This window comes from Hippopotamus amphibius, chromosome 9 (assembly GCF_030028045.1).
Source record: "Hippopotamus amphibius kiboko isolate mHipAmp2 chromosome 9, mHipAmp2.hap2, whole genome shotgun sequence".
NCBI classification, from domain to species: Eukaryota; Metazoa; Chordata; class Mammalia; order Artiodactyla; family Hippopotamidae; genus Hippopotamus; species Hippopotamus amphibius.
The window spans coordinates 79151859-79168284 of record NC_080194.1 but is presented as its reverse complement, the minus strand read 5'-3'; the positions used below and the strand labels follow the sequence as shown (position 1 = coordinate 79168284).

The 16426-nt window shown below is 44.8% G+C and overlaps 1 protein-coding gene across 5 annotated transcripts in view; it reads left to right on the top strand.

The window, feature by feature from the left end:
• Positions 1–6688, top strand: part of APLP2 (amyloid beta precursor like protein 2) — a 68215-nt gene extending 61527 nt beyond the window's left edge. For 3 of the 5 annotated variants that reach the window (XM_057747782.1, XM_057747785.1, XM_057747780.1), the window contains 5 exons: positions 183–218; positions 2943–3028; positions 3736–3810; positions 4095–4250; positions 5255–6688. In XM_057747782.1, the coding sequence (XP_057603765.1) occupies positions 183–218; positions 2943–3028; positions 3736–3810; positions 4095–4250; positions 5255–5356 (455 nt within the window). In that variant the 3' untranslated portion in view covers positions 5357–6688. The remainder of the gene's footprint in view (positions 1–182; positions 219–2942; positions 3029–3735; positions 3811–4094; positions 4251–5254) is intronic. The other 2 variants (XM_057747784.1, XM_057747781.1) reach the window with 1 other exon arrangement.
• Positions 6689–16426: the final 9738 nt, after the last annotated feature.

The following is a 16426-nucleotide window of genomic DNA, read 5'->3' as shown; positions in this document are numbered from 1 at the left end:
CTTCGTCATCTGCTGTAGCTCTTACTGCCGTTTACTTGTGGGGTAGCTCAGGCTCAGTTTGTAAGGAAGAATGCTTCTGTTCACATTAGAGAGAAAGTCTAACGTAGGAGTTTTGAAAGAAGGCATTTTTTTCTTAATCTCCTCTTGTGCTGTTTTGTTTCTGTTGCTTTCCTTTCTGCTAGACACTCAACCGCAGCTGTATCACCCAATGAAAAAAGGTTGGTTTTGTCAAAGATGTTCCCTCTAAGATCTTCATTCCTTTCACTTCCCCAGAAGTTTCACGCTCTGTTTCATTTCATCACCTGATTTTTTCCACCTCATCCCTTCAGACGTGACTGTGAGGGGAGCCAGAGCAGCCTGACCTCCGGCACCTAGAACCCACTGTGGGTGGGTGTGGGTACCAGGTGGCCATCCTGAGCTGTCCTTCTGGATGCCCAGAGAATATAGAGTAACCAAAGCAGATGTTTCCTAAATTCTTTTAATCTGGGTAGACTTTAAAATATGCCCAGTTTAAACAGGTTGGTTGTGAATTGCTAAGATAAATAAAAACATGCTTATGTTCGGGTGGAGAGTCATTTTATTTTACCTCTTTTTCTCTGCTGCTCCCACTTACATCTTTTCCCTTTCTTCTTAGCTGTCCCTTGCCTTTTGTCCATGCCCAACTGTCTGTTTCCAGCTGTCCCATGTCCCCTGAGATGTAGCATCCCTCAGAACATAGTAGAAACTGATGGATGAAACAGGTTGAGACAAGTGAACTTTTGCTGTAACGTGTCTCCAGTTTTCAGATGAAGTTAACTGCATTTGAGCACAGGCTGCATGCTTGCACACTTGATCTCATTTAACCCACCGAACACACCGGAGGCAGGGTTATTAGCTCTCTTTTCTAGATAAGGCAGTTGAAGCAGCCTCAGAGTAAAGTCATGAGTTTGAGAAGTGGAGGAACCAGAATTTGAACTCCGCTTCCTCAGTCTTCAGAGCCCATGGTGTTCCTGTCTCATAGGCCGCAGTGTGGCTGCAGCATTTCCTGATGGGCAGGCAGTCCAGAGGCATGGTCTACGAGGCACGCGTTCACAGACTGACCGGGCTGCCTCGTGCTGTGCCCTGGCTGAGGGTTTGGGGGTGGTGTGTGTGCTGCTCTCAGAGCACAAGGGTGTGAGCTGGCTCTTCAGAAATCCCTCGTGTGTGTGCTTTGTTTTATTCTACTTGGTTATGGCTCTTTGTCACAGCGTGGACGTTTCTCTGAGTGGCACATCTTGGGTGTGCTTAGATGAAAACCAATTTTCTAAAAGTTTAACTGGCTTTCGCCCTTATGCTGTTATTCATTGGAATAGTTTAAACATTAGCTTTTGGTCTCTTAAAGTCCCTTGTTGAGGCATTCTATAAAACCAACGTGGTTTTGGCTGGTGTTTAAGAAACACGTGGGTTGTACCACCAAAAAAAAGCGTTAAGAGAGTCTGCACACTGGTGGTAGGACCTTGAATGTGTTGGTTCAGTGCCACATTATTTGTCGGATAGGATCCTGCCCGTATGACCTTTGAAATCCTGAGGAGAGAGAGCTGGAAAGAGCGCAGGTAGAATTTATTAGGCTTGGTCTCATGAGCACCCTGTTGAGAGAGGTTCCTCTTTCTCAAATAGCTGAAATGCAGCGTTGCTATTTCATTGACATTTTGAGACTACAAAAGTCAGCCCTGGTTTAACTCAGCCTAGAATCAAGTTGTGAAACTTCTTTAAAATGAACGCTTTGGGAAAAAGCTGCCTCGTTTCTGGCTGCATTCTAATGGCTTGGGGGTTCAGCAGCTGCAGTGCGGTTACTGGCGGCTCCAGGTCCAGAATGAGTTCTGGCTGTGACCTGGAGAGCTGTGCTGTGGCTGGGCCTCTGGCAGCCCTGAGACAGCAGTGCTTTGCAAATACTTGTGTCGACATCTTACTCACTTGCTGGTGGTCACCTTAGAATGCCGGGTATGCCGCCAGGTTGATCTGTTTTTAAAAGGTTCAAATCCCAGACGTCTGTATAGTGCTGTGTATATTATTATTAACAAGACACTCATAGGAGAGCTAGAAGTCACATGCTTTGGGGCTAAAAATAGAGAGATTGCGCCTCACTTTCCTCTCCCTGGGTTTGTGCTGCGTCTTTGAACACTGTCATTAGGAGTGCCACGCGCAGGTGACACTAGCTCAGGCGATGTCTGACCTTGACAAGAGCCTGTTGCCATTCTTGCTCTGTTTCTGGAAGGGTACTGTCCACCCTGGTGTTAGAATTCTCCCCGTGTATGGAATGCTTCCTTCCTGTTCATTCTCTCATAACCATTGAGGATGTGACTGTCTGATCTAGGCCCCGGGAGGGTTACATCCTAGTGAGAGACACAGAAGAAATCGATGGTTACAAACAGTGACTTTAAGTACTATAACCTGGGAGTGTCTCCCCAAAAGAGCTGCAGCCTGAGGACAAGTAGGAACCGTATAAGGTCCGGGAGGGTATTTCAGGCAGAAAGAATTGCCTGTGGCGTAAAAGATGGTGCTCGAGGCAGGCATGCAGGTTTGCTGCTGATGTGATAGTTCTTCCGTTCGGAGGGAGCCCCAGTGTCAAAGGAGTGAGTTGAGGAGTAGCGGGTGCTTGGTACTATCACAGGGCGGGTCACGGGTTTTTCAATGCTGGAATGCCTTCCGGCCCAGCTTCTATTTATAGTGTGAAAAGTATTCTCTCCTGAAGGCTTGTGAAGTGAGCGCAGCACTCTCTCCTCCTCCATGACACCCATCAGTCCTGTGTCACTCATCCCTGTGGAGCACAGCGCATCCTCCAAAATGGGAGCAAGTAGCACATCAAGAAGGCAGGGGGCGTTCGGTGAGGGCTCCCTGGCCCTCAGGAGGGAGTTTGCTGCTTCTGTGAGGTTGGTGTGAGGTCAGCCCATCCCAGAAAGCTCAGCTGTGCTCTCTCCACACAGGATCTGCGCTGGGAGAGCCGGAAGGAGGACTAATCGGGGCCGAGGAGAAAGTGATTAACAATAAGAAGAAAGCGGATGAAAATATGGTGAGCTGTTTCTTCCTGCTCCGTGCCTATGCTGATTTTGAGAATAATTAGAGTGAGTTGCGTTGTTTTAGTGCTTTGCAGATGGACTTCCACGTGTCCTTTCCATAGGCTGGCAGATGGGTGTGCTGTGACCGCTGCCCCAAATGCACTTGTGTTGTTTAGTGTCTGGGTGTGAGAAGGAGTAAAGAATTATTTTTCAGCAGTAGCTCATCTCTTGCTATTCAGTGGGAAATATATTTGCAACTAAAGGTATGAATAAAATATGAGAGGTGATTTCAAATGAATAGAGGTTTAATAAGTTGAAAACAGAATAGAATTGAATTTGGTTCTTATACTACCTGAGGTTTATACCTCCTATTAATTATTCTTCTAGCATTTTTATTACTTACGTTTCTGAATTATCTTTAACTGAGTTTGATATTTAAATGTGGCTACTTGGTAATCTGTCCTGAAACATCTCCACAAGGGTTGCCTAAAGGAAAATGAAGGTGGCAGCCCTTAAAAGACCAACTGCTGTACAGTAATTTCATACCCACACCTGCTCCTTCGTTTAGGGCTTCGGTGAATGTGGCAGAGCTGATGGGTTAGTGGGTGTCCATCAGGTGTCTGCCTCCCTCCACCAAATGGTAAATAGAGTGGAAAAGAAGCAGTTATATATATACTGAATTTCCCCTCCACTCCAGTTGGTGACGTTTTCCCCATTTCAGGTCATTGATGAGACCCTGGACGTGAAGGAGATGATTTTCAACGCCGAGAGAGTCGGAGGCCTCGAGGAGGAGCCGGTATGTGTTTTGCTCCAAACCCTGATGGCAGGTCCCACGTCAGCCTCGGCCGTTTTCTCTCCCATCTGGGAGCAGCGTCTGCTATCTTTTCAAAGGTCCCTCATCCCCCACTTTCCTGTACTTTCAGATAAGAAAGCTCAAATTAGAATCTCCATGGAGATTGGAAAAGGTGGGGGCTGTCCCCGCCTGGGTGGTCACCTGGGTGTCAGGGTCCGGGTGGCACTCATCTCCCTGGCTGCTTGTCATCTCTCACACCTTGTCGCACATCTGCTCCGTCATGTTAGGAATCTGTGGGGCCCCTGCGGGAGGACTTCAGCCTGAGCAGCAGCGCCCTCATCGGCCTGCTGGTCATCGCAGTGGCCATCGCCACGGTCATCGTCATCAGCCTGGTGATGCTGAGGAAGAGGCAGTACGGCACCATCAGCCACGGGATCGTGGAGGTGAGCCGTCGGGGACCTCACGGGGTTCAGGCGTCTTGTTGGCTACACGTCCGTTAAGTGACTCGCTGGATTATTAGGTCACGTCTTACAAGTCAGTGCCGGCTGAATTAAGTTGATCCTGAATTAAATTGGCTGTCACCAACTTTTACCATTAATTTGGGCTTTGACTGAATGTGAGGAGATCATAGAGGCATTTTATGCTGCCCAGGGTGAAAACTGTTTTCTCAGATTGTTTCCTTAGTGTTTCCTCTTTTCAGATGTGTTAGATGTTTGAGAAGGCAGGACTGCTGATACTGTTATCTACCTATTTATTATCAGTTTGCTTTGTTTGACTTGTTTTATAAGGAACAGACCAGGCATATGACAGATCAGGCACCAATGGCAACGTGAGTGAACTGAGTCTTAAAAATGTGAAATAGGAATGATACTCTTCTTTTTCAGTGGGGGAAAAAAAAGCAACCAGGAAATTCAGAAAGAGCCAGGTCAGGCTGTTTCTGTTCTATCTTCTGCTCATTTGCGATTAGAACTGCTTCCTTACCACTTGTTTTTGGCAGGTGGTGGGGATGGCCACAGTGTCTTGATTCTAGAAAATCAATACAATAAGGAATAGAATATGCGGGGGGTTAATGCACATACATGTGTCTTAGCTGCCTGGCTTCACCTCCTGCTGGACACTGACCGAGTTGTAGGATTCCAGGGCTGGAGGGGACCTGGGTTCATGTGGTACCGGCCGAGGCTGCCCCGCAGAGAAGTGGCAGAGCTGAGACTTGCTGTCTCTGTGGTGCTAGGAGGTTGAGCTCACTGTTTTCTCCAACGTGGACTCCAGCTTCTGGAAGCTTGGCCTTTCTGACCCTCTTCTTTTCCGTCTCCTCCTCCTGGGTCCTCTCCGCCTGCTCTTGTTTGGTCCACCCTGTGGTCCCCCGGGATCGCACAGCTCAGGTCTTCTGACGCCCTGGGAAGTTCTCATTGGTTCTTGCACTGACTTCTCATCTTTGTTCCCCCAGGTTGACCCAATGCTCACCCCAGAAGAGCGTCACCTGAACAAGATGCAGAACCATGGTTACGAAAACCCGACCTACAAGTACCTGGAGCAGATGCAGATTTAAGCAGGCGAAGCGCGGCACCTGGCTGGAGTGGGGGGGTGAGGCGGGCAGCAGGCGTCCAGAGGTTTGGTTGGACCACTGACCAACAGTTACTTTCGGAGGATTTCATCTTACTCTCAGACCGCCTGGATCATTGAGACTATAAAGTACTACTGTAGAATCACAATTTCCATTCTTTTAAATGGGTGAAAAAATGTTAATATAACAGTATATGATATATAAACCTTAAATGAAGTGAAAAATGATCTATTACAGATATTTGACTGATGTAGTTTTCTTTTTTAAATTAATCAGGAATCCCACTTCTGTTGTATATTGTCTCACACATGCACTCTGTAGAAATGAAAAATGTTGATTTTCAACGATAGTCTGTACATGCTACATGCAGGCCGTTTGTTCCAGCTGCACTGTGTAAATCAGCTCTTTAAGGCTCACTGTCCTGGTTTTTATTCTAAAAAAGAAGAGGCAGTATTCTCTTTAAATGAGCTTTCGGAAAGTTGCTGAGAAACTTAACTGAAATAGGAGCCATAATTGACCCTTGAAATACATCATGACCCCCCTCAGAATTCCCTTGAAGGACCAGTTTCTTGGAAGTCTGGTGCTCCCGCTGCTGAGTCCCTGGGTATCTCCACACGAGTCCTGTCACCAAGGAGGCAGGCAGAGCAAGCATTTGAGCTCCAGCGTCTGTCAGCGAGCCTCACGTGTACAGATCAGGGCCACGACTGCGTTCCTTCTGCATCCAGTTCTTCCACAGAAATCAGCCTGTAGTTTGTACATGTTCTTCCACTATCTGCCGTTGACTCACTGTAGCCTCTGACCACTCACTTCCCTCTTGAGGAATGCCCAGATGTGCGGTTTTCTTCTTTGGGCGTCTCCCGCCTTCCAGAGGCACTGGTCCCCACCATCCCTGCCATTCACTGAGAGAAGACAGCAGGAAGAGGTGGCCGGGGACCCGGGGAGGACACGGGAGGTTTGCTTTTCTGTGGAAGGTGGGTGCACCAAGCTGTACACGAAATGATCTGTAGGCCCTGTGGAGAGCTTTGCAGATTTTGTTTCCTTCACATAAGTCTTTGTGATGCTTGTATAGTTGATGTTGGCGCTCACAGCTGCTGCTTTTCCTTTTTTTTTTTTTTTTTTAATTCTGAAGGTTCTGGTAACCTGTGGTGTATTTTTTCTATTTCCCTGTGACTGTTTTTTTCTTCTTCTACCCCTTTACCCCATCCATGTCTCTTCCCACTATGCACAGATAAACTTCACCTACAAACTCCTTAATCTGATCTGTGGAGAATGTACAGAGTTTAAACACATCAATAAATACTTTAACTTCCACCAGAACTCCTTGTTTTATTGGCCTGACGTTACTCGTGGTGGGTGGCTTCCTTCCCTGGAGGGTCGATGACTGCGCAGCAGGGGCAGGAATTGGTCCAGCAAGCTGGACTCTTGGGCTTGAATTCCATTTTTCATTTAAAAAATAAGAGGGAGGGACTTCCCTGGTGGTGCCGTGGATAAAACTCTGCACTCCCAATATAGGGGGCCTGGGTTCAATCCCTGGTCAGGGAACTAGATCCCACGTGGATACCACAACTAAAGAGCTTGCCTGCTGCAACTAAGACCCGGCACAACCAAATAAATAACTAAATGTTTTTTAATAAATAAGTAAATAAGAGGGAAAGTGCTTCAAGCTCAAAGCTGGTGCCTTTATTGATCTCAGAGCAATAGTCTTTCATTATTTCTCTAATGAGTTCCTCCACTGTATTTTATTTTTTCTAAAATTGTAATTGGCTAAACCTTGGCCGTCCCTGATTGCTCCTTTTCCTTTAGTTTTAGTCTATATTCTGGTGATTGCTTTGCTTATCTTCAGCCTTTCTAGTGAATTTTGTAATTGTGTTTTTAAATTCTATAAGAGTTCCTTGCTTTATCTTAATATTTCTTGTAACATTTCTTCTTTTTAGGATGACAAATCCATCTGAGTTTGTACATTAGAAATTTTTAAAGTTTTCTTCCTTTAAATTACCTGTTTCCTTTGGAGCTATCAACTTCCTGTAAATTCCTATAAACGTGTAGTGATCATTCGTTTGATCAAATTTGAGAATGAATTACATGATTAGCTAAAAGAAATAAAATAAATCAGAAAGTTAAGAATTTGGTGCAGCAAAATATAATGTGTTTATTTATATGACTTTTCTTCTTGATCCTGGAAATAGTGAGTGGAGCTTGTAGCTGAATTTTTAGAGAAAGGTTTGCAGCCTCCTTTTCTGAGTTTCTTAAATAACCTGCCACTAGCAGGCATTGTTTTCTCATGAAGGAGGTTTGTTTACCCAACACCTGCTTTCAGCACTACTCCTGGGGGTGGTTTTCCCAGGTAACCTAAGTCCTTCTAACATCCAGCTACTCATATGAGTAAATTCAGGGGCTAATCTCAAGAGTCCTTACTCTAGTTTACTGTGGTGCTGATTTACATATATGGTGCAGAGTCCATTGCATATACATGTATACATGTGTATAATTGTACATGTATGTACCTATATGGTGTATGCGTTTTCTTTAGATACTGGAGTAGGGAGTGTGCATTTTATGAGCCTCTGGCCAGGAAGCACCTTGGGACAAACCAGTTGAACAGGCTGGTTCTCTGTAGCAATTGGCACGTCCCCATCTGCCCCTCCCTCCTGCACTGGCCTCACAACTTACTGCCGGAAAGGTCGTGAAAAAGATGAAACTTCGTTTTTTTGAAGCCTGTGTTTCTGCCGGAGTGTTCTAAAGAGTGTTTTCACTTGACCCTCTGCGATACCAACTGGAAAATGTAGGTCTACATTCCTTATGATTCGATTCCAAACTTAACAGACCAGGTTCGTGTATGTTAGCACCTGCCATCTGCTAGTGGCTATGTGTGCATCGCCTCATTTAATTGTGCTTCAGAGCATGGCTGTTATCTTATAGAAAGCTGAGGTCCTCCCACTGGTGAGGGATGAGGCAGAGACCTAAACCCAGCTGTCATTGTCACCCCCTTGCTCCGTGTATGTCAGTCCTGGGAGACAGTGGCCTGGGAGTCACCCCACAAGTGGCACCTGTCAACCAGGACTCGTCCAACTGGCCAACTCTTAGGACTGCTGTCCATCACCCACACCGCTCAGAGATGCCAGGGGCTGGTGAAATAGCAGTGGGTTCCTTTACCCTGATGAGGTCAGTGCAGAGGGGGCTGAGGGTAGATCCTAATGCCCTGGTGATGAGGCTCACCTGTCACCCTCAACGTGGCTTGATGGAGAGCTCTATCGCAGCATCTGTAGATCTGCTATATGCAGATGTCAGTTTTTCAATTTTGAAAGGAAATGTATGTAAAGCGGGGACTGCGTGGCAGGCCTCACCCTAGGCCACCTCCACTCCGCTTCCTGGCGGCAAATTGCCCACACAGGGTCCTGAGAGAAACGTGCTCATCCCCTGGTTTCTGCCGGTGACTCAGCCTCGCCCACGGGGGAGCATGGCCCTGCCCACCTTGCTGGCAGCCTCAGGTGCCCGTGGCTCCCTGCGGACTTTGGCGCGAGGGCCTCCGACCTCCTCATCTGCTCTCAGTTACAAATCGGAACCTTGCAATTGAGGTCTGAGCCAGCCCAGGTGTCCTAGTAATCTCTGGTTTCAGTTTCCATGACACTGATTCTCTGATTTAGGAGACAGACCTGGGACGTGATGAGTCGCTAAGATTTGGGGAGACCCCAGGGTCCCCTCCAAAGAAACATTCGGTCTTATGTTACGCATTAGAAGTGGACACAGGCAAAATCGATGGAAGGAACCAGAAGGCCCTGTGGCTCTTCACCTCCCCCCCACCCTCGGCCCCTATTTCACACCTGAAACGTGGCCACCAGCTCACATGCTGCTTCGCACAGAGCCAAAGTCTGTGGGATGTGCAGTACTTTTCCGGGACAAAGGGTGAAGTGGTCCTTGTAAAACAGGGAGAGCCAGTGCCTTGCCTTGTTACCTGCAGTGAATCAGGGGAAATGGTATCTCTCCTGCCCTCTGTGGGCACTGGGTCCAGCAGGCCTTCACAATCGCAGAGTGTTGTGCCTTCCCTCGGGGAGCGGCCCAGGTATCCAGGGAAGGGGACAAGACCTAACCAAATAAAAAACGTTTTTCTAGAATCCTGGAAATGGATGGGGATTGAACTTAAAATGCTGAAGTCAGTGGCTCTTTCTGATTACAGCAGCAACCTCCATCAACAAAACCTTTTAAATGTGTGCCCTCCATAGAGAGTCATTTAAAATTATATACATGTATTATCATAAATGGAAATTTAGAAAGCATAAAAAATATGAAATTTTTCCCCACATTTTATTTACTAAAGGTACAAAGCCTTTCAGGTCCAGTGAAAGGTTACTAGTTTTAGTGCAAGCAAGGTGATTGCTTTCATTCTCTAACTAAAGTCCATAGATTATTCAGATTTCCTTAACTTTTACCCAATGTCCTTTTTCTGTCCTAGGATATCACATATTTGGGTGTGTCTGCTTAAGTGCCTCTCGACCGTGGAGGTTCCTCAGACTGTCCCTGTTTTTGATGATTTTGAAGGTTTTGAGGAACACTGGTCAGGCATATTGTAGGATGCTCCTCTACCAGGATAGGCTGGATGTTTTTCTCATGAAAAGACCCTGGATTGTGTGTTACAGGGGAAGAAGACCTCAGCCAAGTGCCATGCTCATCACAGAATATCAAGGGGACAAGCTGTCACCATGAATTGTCACTGTCGATCTTGGCCTTGATAACCTGCCCATGGTGTGCTTGTCAGTTTCTCCCCTGGGAAGTTTCTCTCCTCTCCCCTCTCTGGAAGGACATCGCCATGTGCTTCAGTGGACAGTGAGGCTCCCCCACACGTTCTTTTTTTTTTTTTTTTTTATGTTTATAGCAGCTTTATTCATAATTGCCAAAACATGGAAGCAACCAGGATGTTTTTTAGTAGGTGAGTGGATAAACTGTAGTACATCTAGACAATAAAATAGAATTCATCACTAAAAGGAAATGCTCCAACAAACCATTAAAAAACATAGATACAACTTAAATGCATGCTACCAAGTGAATGAAACAATATTAAAAAGGCTGCAACTGTATAACTCCAACAGTGTGACATTCTGGAAGAAGCAAAACTGTGGAGACAGTGAAAAGATCAAGGTTGCCAGCAGCTGTGGCAGAGGGAAGGATGAATAGATGGAGTACAGATTTTAGGGCAGTGAAATTCTTCTTTTTGATACTGTAAGAGTGGATACCTGTCATTCATTACACACTTCTCCAAACCCATAGAATGGACAACACCAAGAGTGAACTGTGATGTAAACGGTGGATTTTGGGTGACTGTGTCAATGTAGGCTCCTCAGTTGTAACAAATGTACCGTCTAGTGGGGATGTTGACAATCCCCCACACCTTATTTTTAAATTGTGTTCTAACACTTCGCAGCAGAGCAATTAGAAAGTCTGGTTCTAAGGTCAGCTTGTTTCACAGTATTTCACGGCTATCAAAGCTGAAAGAGTTCTTGACTGTGGTGATGGTTTCAGGGGTGTGTAAGTCTGACGTGTGCCAAACTTATGAGACTGTACATTTCTAATATGTGCAGTTTATTGTATGTCAATTATACCTCAATAATTTTTTTTTTTAAAGCCGGAAGAGAGACCTTGCAAAAACAGGCTGGAATGGGATAAGTCATCCTTAACTGTGCCTGTTAAGAGCACTATACTAAATTTCCAATCCTATCTACCAATTCTATTTCCACGTTTAAGTATACAAATAGGCCTTTCAGGTGAGGTGTCAGTTTTGACAGCAGAATTATCTACTAATGGAAACCTTCCAGACCCTGGTTTTCAAATTTCTCCATAGCATAGGTTTCCCTAGAAAAAGCAAGTTGGAAAGGTGTTTTTAGCTTAAAAAACAAACAGAAAAAAATAATCACATCATTAAGTTAAACAACTCTAAATACTTTGTCACAAGATGAATCTCTGTGAGGTACAAAATGTTTTCTTGGCCACTTCCGATCTTATTTAAAAATATGAAAAGATTCATATTTAAATGTTCTTGATTCTAATCAGAATAACTACATTGGTTGGAGACATTTGGTAGCATTTCGTGCACTTATGATTTCCAGCACCAGACTTTATCTGGAAATATTTTGTTACTTCAACCAAAGCAGCCAATCCATCAACATTACATTTCCCCAGATTTTTCATACTACATTCTTTCCCATAAAATACAAATAAAATTTGAGGCAGCTATCATGTTACAAGTGGGAATTCTGAAGCCAAACCACCTGATTCTTTTCCTAATTTGGCCACCTACTGGCTGGGTGACCTTGAGGAATTGGTTTAACTGCACTGTGCCCGTGTCTCTCCATCTGAAGAAATGGGGGTGGTGATAGCCCTTGGCTCGTTGGGTTTGGAGTGAGTGACCACAGGGAAAGATGCTGAAGCTACACCAGTGCCCAGTAAATGTGAGGTAGTATTATTTGTTGAAAATATCTTCTCGAGTACACAGGGCTCAATAAAACAATAGTGGGGCGTCCCTGGTGGTGCAGTGGTTAAGAATCCGTCTGCCAAAAACCCGCAGGGGACAGGGGTTCAATCCCAGGGCCGGGAAGATCCCACATGCCTTGGAGCAACTAAACCCATGTGCCACAACTACTGAGCCTGAGCTCTAGAGCCTGCAAGCCACAAGAAATGAGCCTACACGCCACAAGAAGTGAGCCTACACACTGCAACTACTGAAGCCCACGTGCCTAGAGCCCGTGCTCCACAACAAGAGAAGCCATCCCAATGAGAAGCCCGCGCACTGCAAGGAAGAGTAGCCCCCGCTCGCAGCAACTAGAGAAAGCCTGTGTGCAGCAGCGAAGACTCAATGCAGCAAAAAATAAAATAAAATAAATGATAAAATAAATCTTTTTAAAAAAATAGTATTTGTGTACTTCGTGATTAAAACAATTGGCAAATATTATACCGTAAACTGGGCTGTACTTTCACCCACACCTTCCATAGTCTAACATGGCTTTTTGCTTGTCTCTTCAAATCTTCCGACAGCATTTGCTAACAGAAGCATGGATTATACTGCTGCCGTGTTGCTTTTGTGTATTATTTCAGCCTTTTTTACTGTGGCAGGACAAAGTGAGTCTATGATGGTTTATGGCTTTCTGTCTTTGGCATTTAATTAAGAACCTCAAGCTGTATATTTATCATTCCTTAATGAAATTTTGTAAATTATGAAATTGAGTATTGCATGACTTTAAGCACTGAAAAAATTGTAGTGGCTTGTCTTCATGTGCCGGACATTTAATTTTTAAGTGTCATTAACCACACTGGCCTCATAATATTCGTCAATGCCTTTAGACCCAACATTCACTTTAACTGGGGAATGTCATTATTAATGTACATTGCAAATGGACATTATTAATGTGTGATGTAAGTCCATGATCTTGATAATTTAAAACATTTTGGGAATTCTCTAGCGGTCCAGTGGTCGGGACTCCTTGCTTTCACTGCCGAGAGCAGGGTTCAATCCCTGGCTGGGGAACTAGAATCCTGCAAGCTGCACAGCCAAATAAAAATAAAATAAAACTTTTTTACCAACTTCTTCTCAGATGAGAATGTTTTTAACCTGGTAACGTGGCTGTTGAAGCATTTGTACTAGGAGTAGAAACGTCAATCTTGTCATTTTCTTGTTCTCTGAACTGACGAGGATACACTGCAAGAAGCTTGTAAAGCCACACACATTTATTTACATTACTTTATTAAAACTTAAGTTCCTTTCACCTGGCGAGTGAGCACTGGACTCAGAATGTAAGCAAATGCATCAGGTGGGGGGAGGGTGGGGGGGACTCGAGGGAGGGTGGGGGGGGAGTTGAGGGAGGGAGGGAATATGGGGATATGTGTATAAAAACAGATGATTGAACTTGGTGTACCCCCCAAAAAATAAATAAATAAATTAATTAATTAAAAAAAAAAAAAAAGCCCATGTAGGCCTTGTGCAGCACCACGGGTCAGGGGGTAGCTACAAATATTAGATGAAAGAAAGGATGAACTTGGATGTGCTGCTGATGTGGACAGGGCAGAACTTCTCAATGATGCTCAGCAGAGTAGCAGGTAAGTAGGCCCGGGTAATAAAATGCATGTCCAAAAAGGCTCCAAGACTACCAGCTCAGAGCATATGCATTTGCACTGTCCGTGGACACCAGGGTGTCTTTGGAGCAGCTCTCACATGTTGGGAGGATTTCCATGTTGCATGTCCTGTCTACCCAAGGCAAGAACAGAACTTAACTTCTCAGCCGGCTTGTGGGGAGGGCACAGGTGTCACTTAGGATCATCAATGAGATGCACTCGCAAGAGACTTACTCAAGAGGGAACAAAGAGACCCTGCAAGGCCACTCTCTGGTTACAGCAACAGCAGAACACGCAGCTTTAGGGCAGCAGAGTAGCGTGACTGGGGTTCCAGGTTAAGTCTCGCTGAGTGTATCCCTGGGACGGGGGCAGTGGGGCTTCCCAGGCAGCCCTGTGGTGTGGCTGGCCATGTTCCTGGCTCTGTCTCCTCCCTTCTTGCCTCTCTTGCCCTCCCAGAGATTCTATGAGCTTCCTAAGAATCTTTTAATAATTTTCTCTCTCTCTTTTTTTTTTCTGCTCAAATTAGCTAGAGCATTCTGGTGCTTGTGAGCTGGCAAGTTGACAAAAACTCCATTAAGGGTAAATTCACTGACCTCTAATGAGAAAATTGTACCTGTTGCCTTCACTTAATAAAGGAGATAGGACTAAAAAATACTGACATGAGAAGGTCACTCAGTGTGGGAAAAGGAAAACACAGATACAAGATGTTACAGTCAATACTACGCTGGGGTCCTACATTTGAATCAGAATATCAATGTGAATTTGTTGAGTATTCTATCTCTTTAAAAAAATTCCTAGGTGTGTCCTTCAAAAGCCCTAGAAACAGGAGTTTCCTAGTGACCTAGTGGTTAGGATTCCAGGCTTTCACTGCCATAGCCCTGGTTGGGGAACTGCGATCCCACAAACTGTGCAGCACAGCCAAAAACAAAAACAAAAAGCCCCAGAAACAATGACCAACTCGATAGTAATAAACATTTCTTGTGCCCGGATGATTGTTTTAGATTGCTGTTTCTCACTAAAATGCAATAGGACTTCTCGAAGAAATGGCTGATTGCATGTGTGGGCAGGAAATGTACAGGGTGAACCTGAAACATCTGACCAGAAAGCAAAGAATGATCAAAGATGAGTCAGAACCAGGACTTCCCTGGTGTTCCAGTGGGTAAGACTCCACGCTGCCAATGCAGGGGGTTTGATCCCTAGTCAAGGAACTAGATCCCACATGCATGCCGCAACTAGAGCTTGCATGCCACAACTAAGAAGCCCGCATGCCTCAGTGAAGATCCCGTGTGTTGCAACTAAGACCTGGCACAGCCAAAATAAATAAATAAATAAATATTTTTAAAAAAAAGTCAGAACCAACTTGAAGACATTCCTGCTGGTTATAGAGGGGAGAGTTTGAACATCAATAGCATACAAATGGCAACAAATCAAAACATATCAAATATGTTTAAATTCAAGAATTCATAATAATGCAAAAACAAGCAAACACACACCAATTGGTCCCTTTGGAAGATGCTAGAGAACTGACTATTTTGAAAACCGCTAAATAGAGGGAGAGACTCAGGCCTTTACTCTTCCCTTCCTGTACAAACCGTACCACCAGGTAAGCAAATAGACGAGAAATTTCTCTACACAGAAGTATTCCAGCACGTAAATAAACAAGGGATAATAAATTGAAATGGTACCATTCCCGTTTCCTGAATTTAGAATCTCAGCATGAAACTAGCAAAACAAAACGAAACAGTCAGACACAGGCCCCATGGTGAAAAATACATCACCACCTATGAAGAATCTTCCCTCCAAAAAACAATCAAACCTTTATCTGATTAAGCCTCTAGATACTACAGATTGGTAGGAAATACAAAGTGCAAGGAAACTCACTAAAGAGACAACAGTTGGAGAATAACAATCCTGAGAATCCTGACTGTGGGAAGTCTGCAGGACAAATGGTCTGATTTCTTCAGTAAATAAATTGTAAAGGAAGAACAAATCGTAAGGGAAGCAAAAAGGGAACCTCTACATTAAAAGAGACCTAAAAGACATATTTGAAACAAAATAGACAAATAAAAAGCAGGCCAAAGCTAAACAATGATGTGCAGAGATTCAGGCCCGGATGATGAAAAACCGTGTAAGAAAAATGATCAAATAATCCCCCTAGAAGTCCACAGCACTGCCACTCGGTGGGGAAGTGGGGTTGTTTGGGGACAGACACATGGAGGGCTCGGGGTGGACTGTGTTGACAAGGTACCGGTGGTGATGACAAGTTGTTGCCTTAGAGTAGTCCAGTAAGCTGTGTATTTACTTTATGCTATTTTCTATATTTGTGTTGCATTTAACAATAAAAAGTTTTAAGTGATAACGGAAAACCAAAAAAATATTTTCACGTATGCATTTAGTTTTAAAATAATTTAACAAGCATTTATTGAGTGTGAGTTGGGGAACCAGCAGATACTGATCCTTGCCTTCAGGAGCTCTGTGTTTTGAAAAGCGGGTGATGCAGCGCCGTGTATCTGTAATCGCAACGGATTGGAGTGCAGTCCAGTGGCGGAAGGCAGGCCTCCAGGAGGTGACGTGTAGTCCAGGGAGGAGAAGATGGGGGCATGGAATAGAGAGACGCAGTAGGAAAACGAGGAGTAGACAGATTTCAAATATATTCTGGGGGTAGAACTGACAGATTTGTTGTTTGTGGGTGGGTGGGATAAAGGAAAAGAAGTCAGTGATGTCTTTAGATATGGTTCACTAAATGGATGTTGAAGCCATTATTACTAAGATGGCCAGATCTGAAGTAACATAAAGGAGAGGCACTCACGGCACTAAAACCTGCTACAACAGGAGTGTCTCACATGGTTTCCCAGGTTCCTAGAGCATCCTCTTCTGCCTCGTGGAGCTGTGAATGCCTTGCACGTAGAGGGCACTCAGTGCTGTCATTTGAATGCAAAGCACGTGCTGTGCATTTAC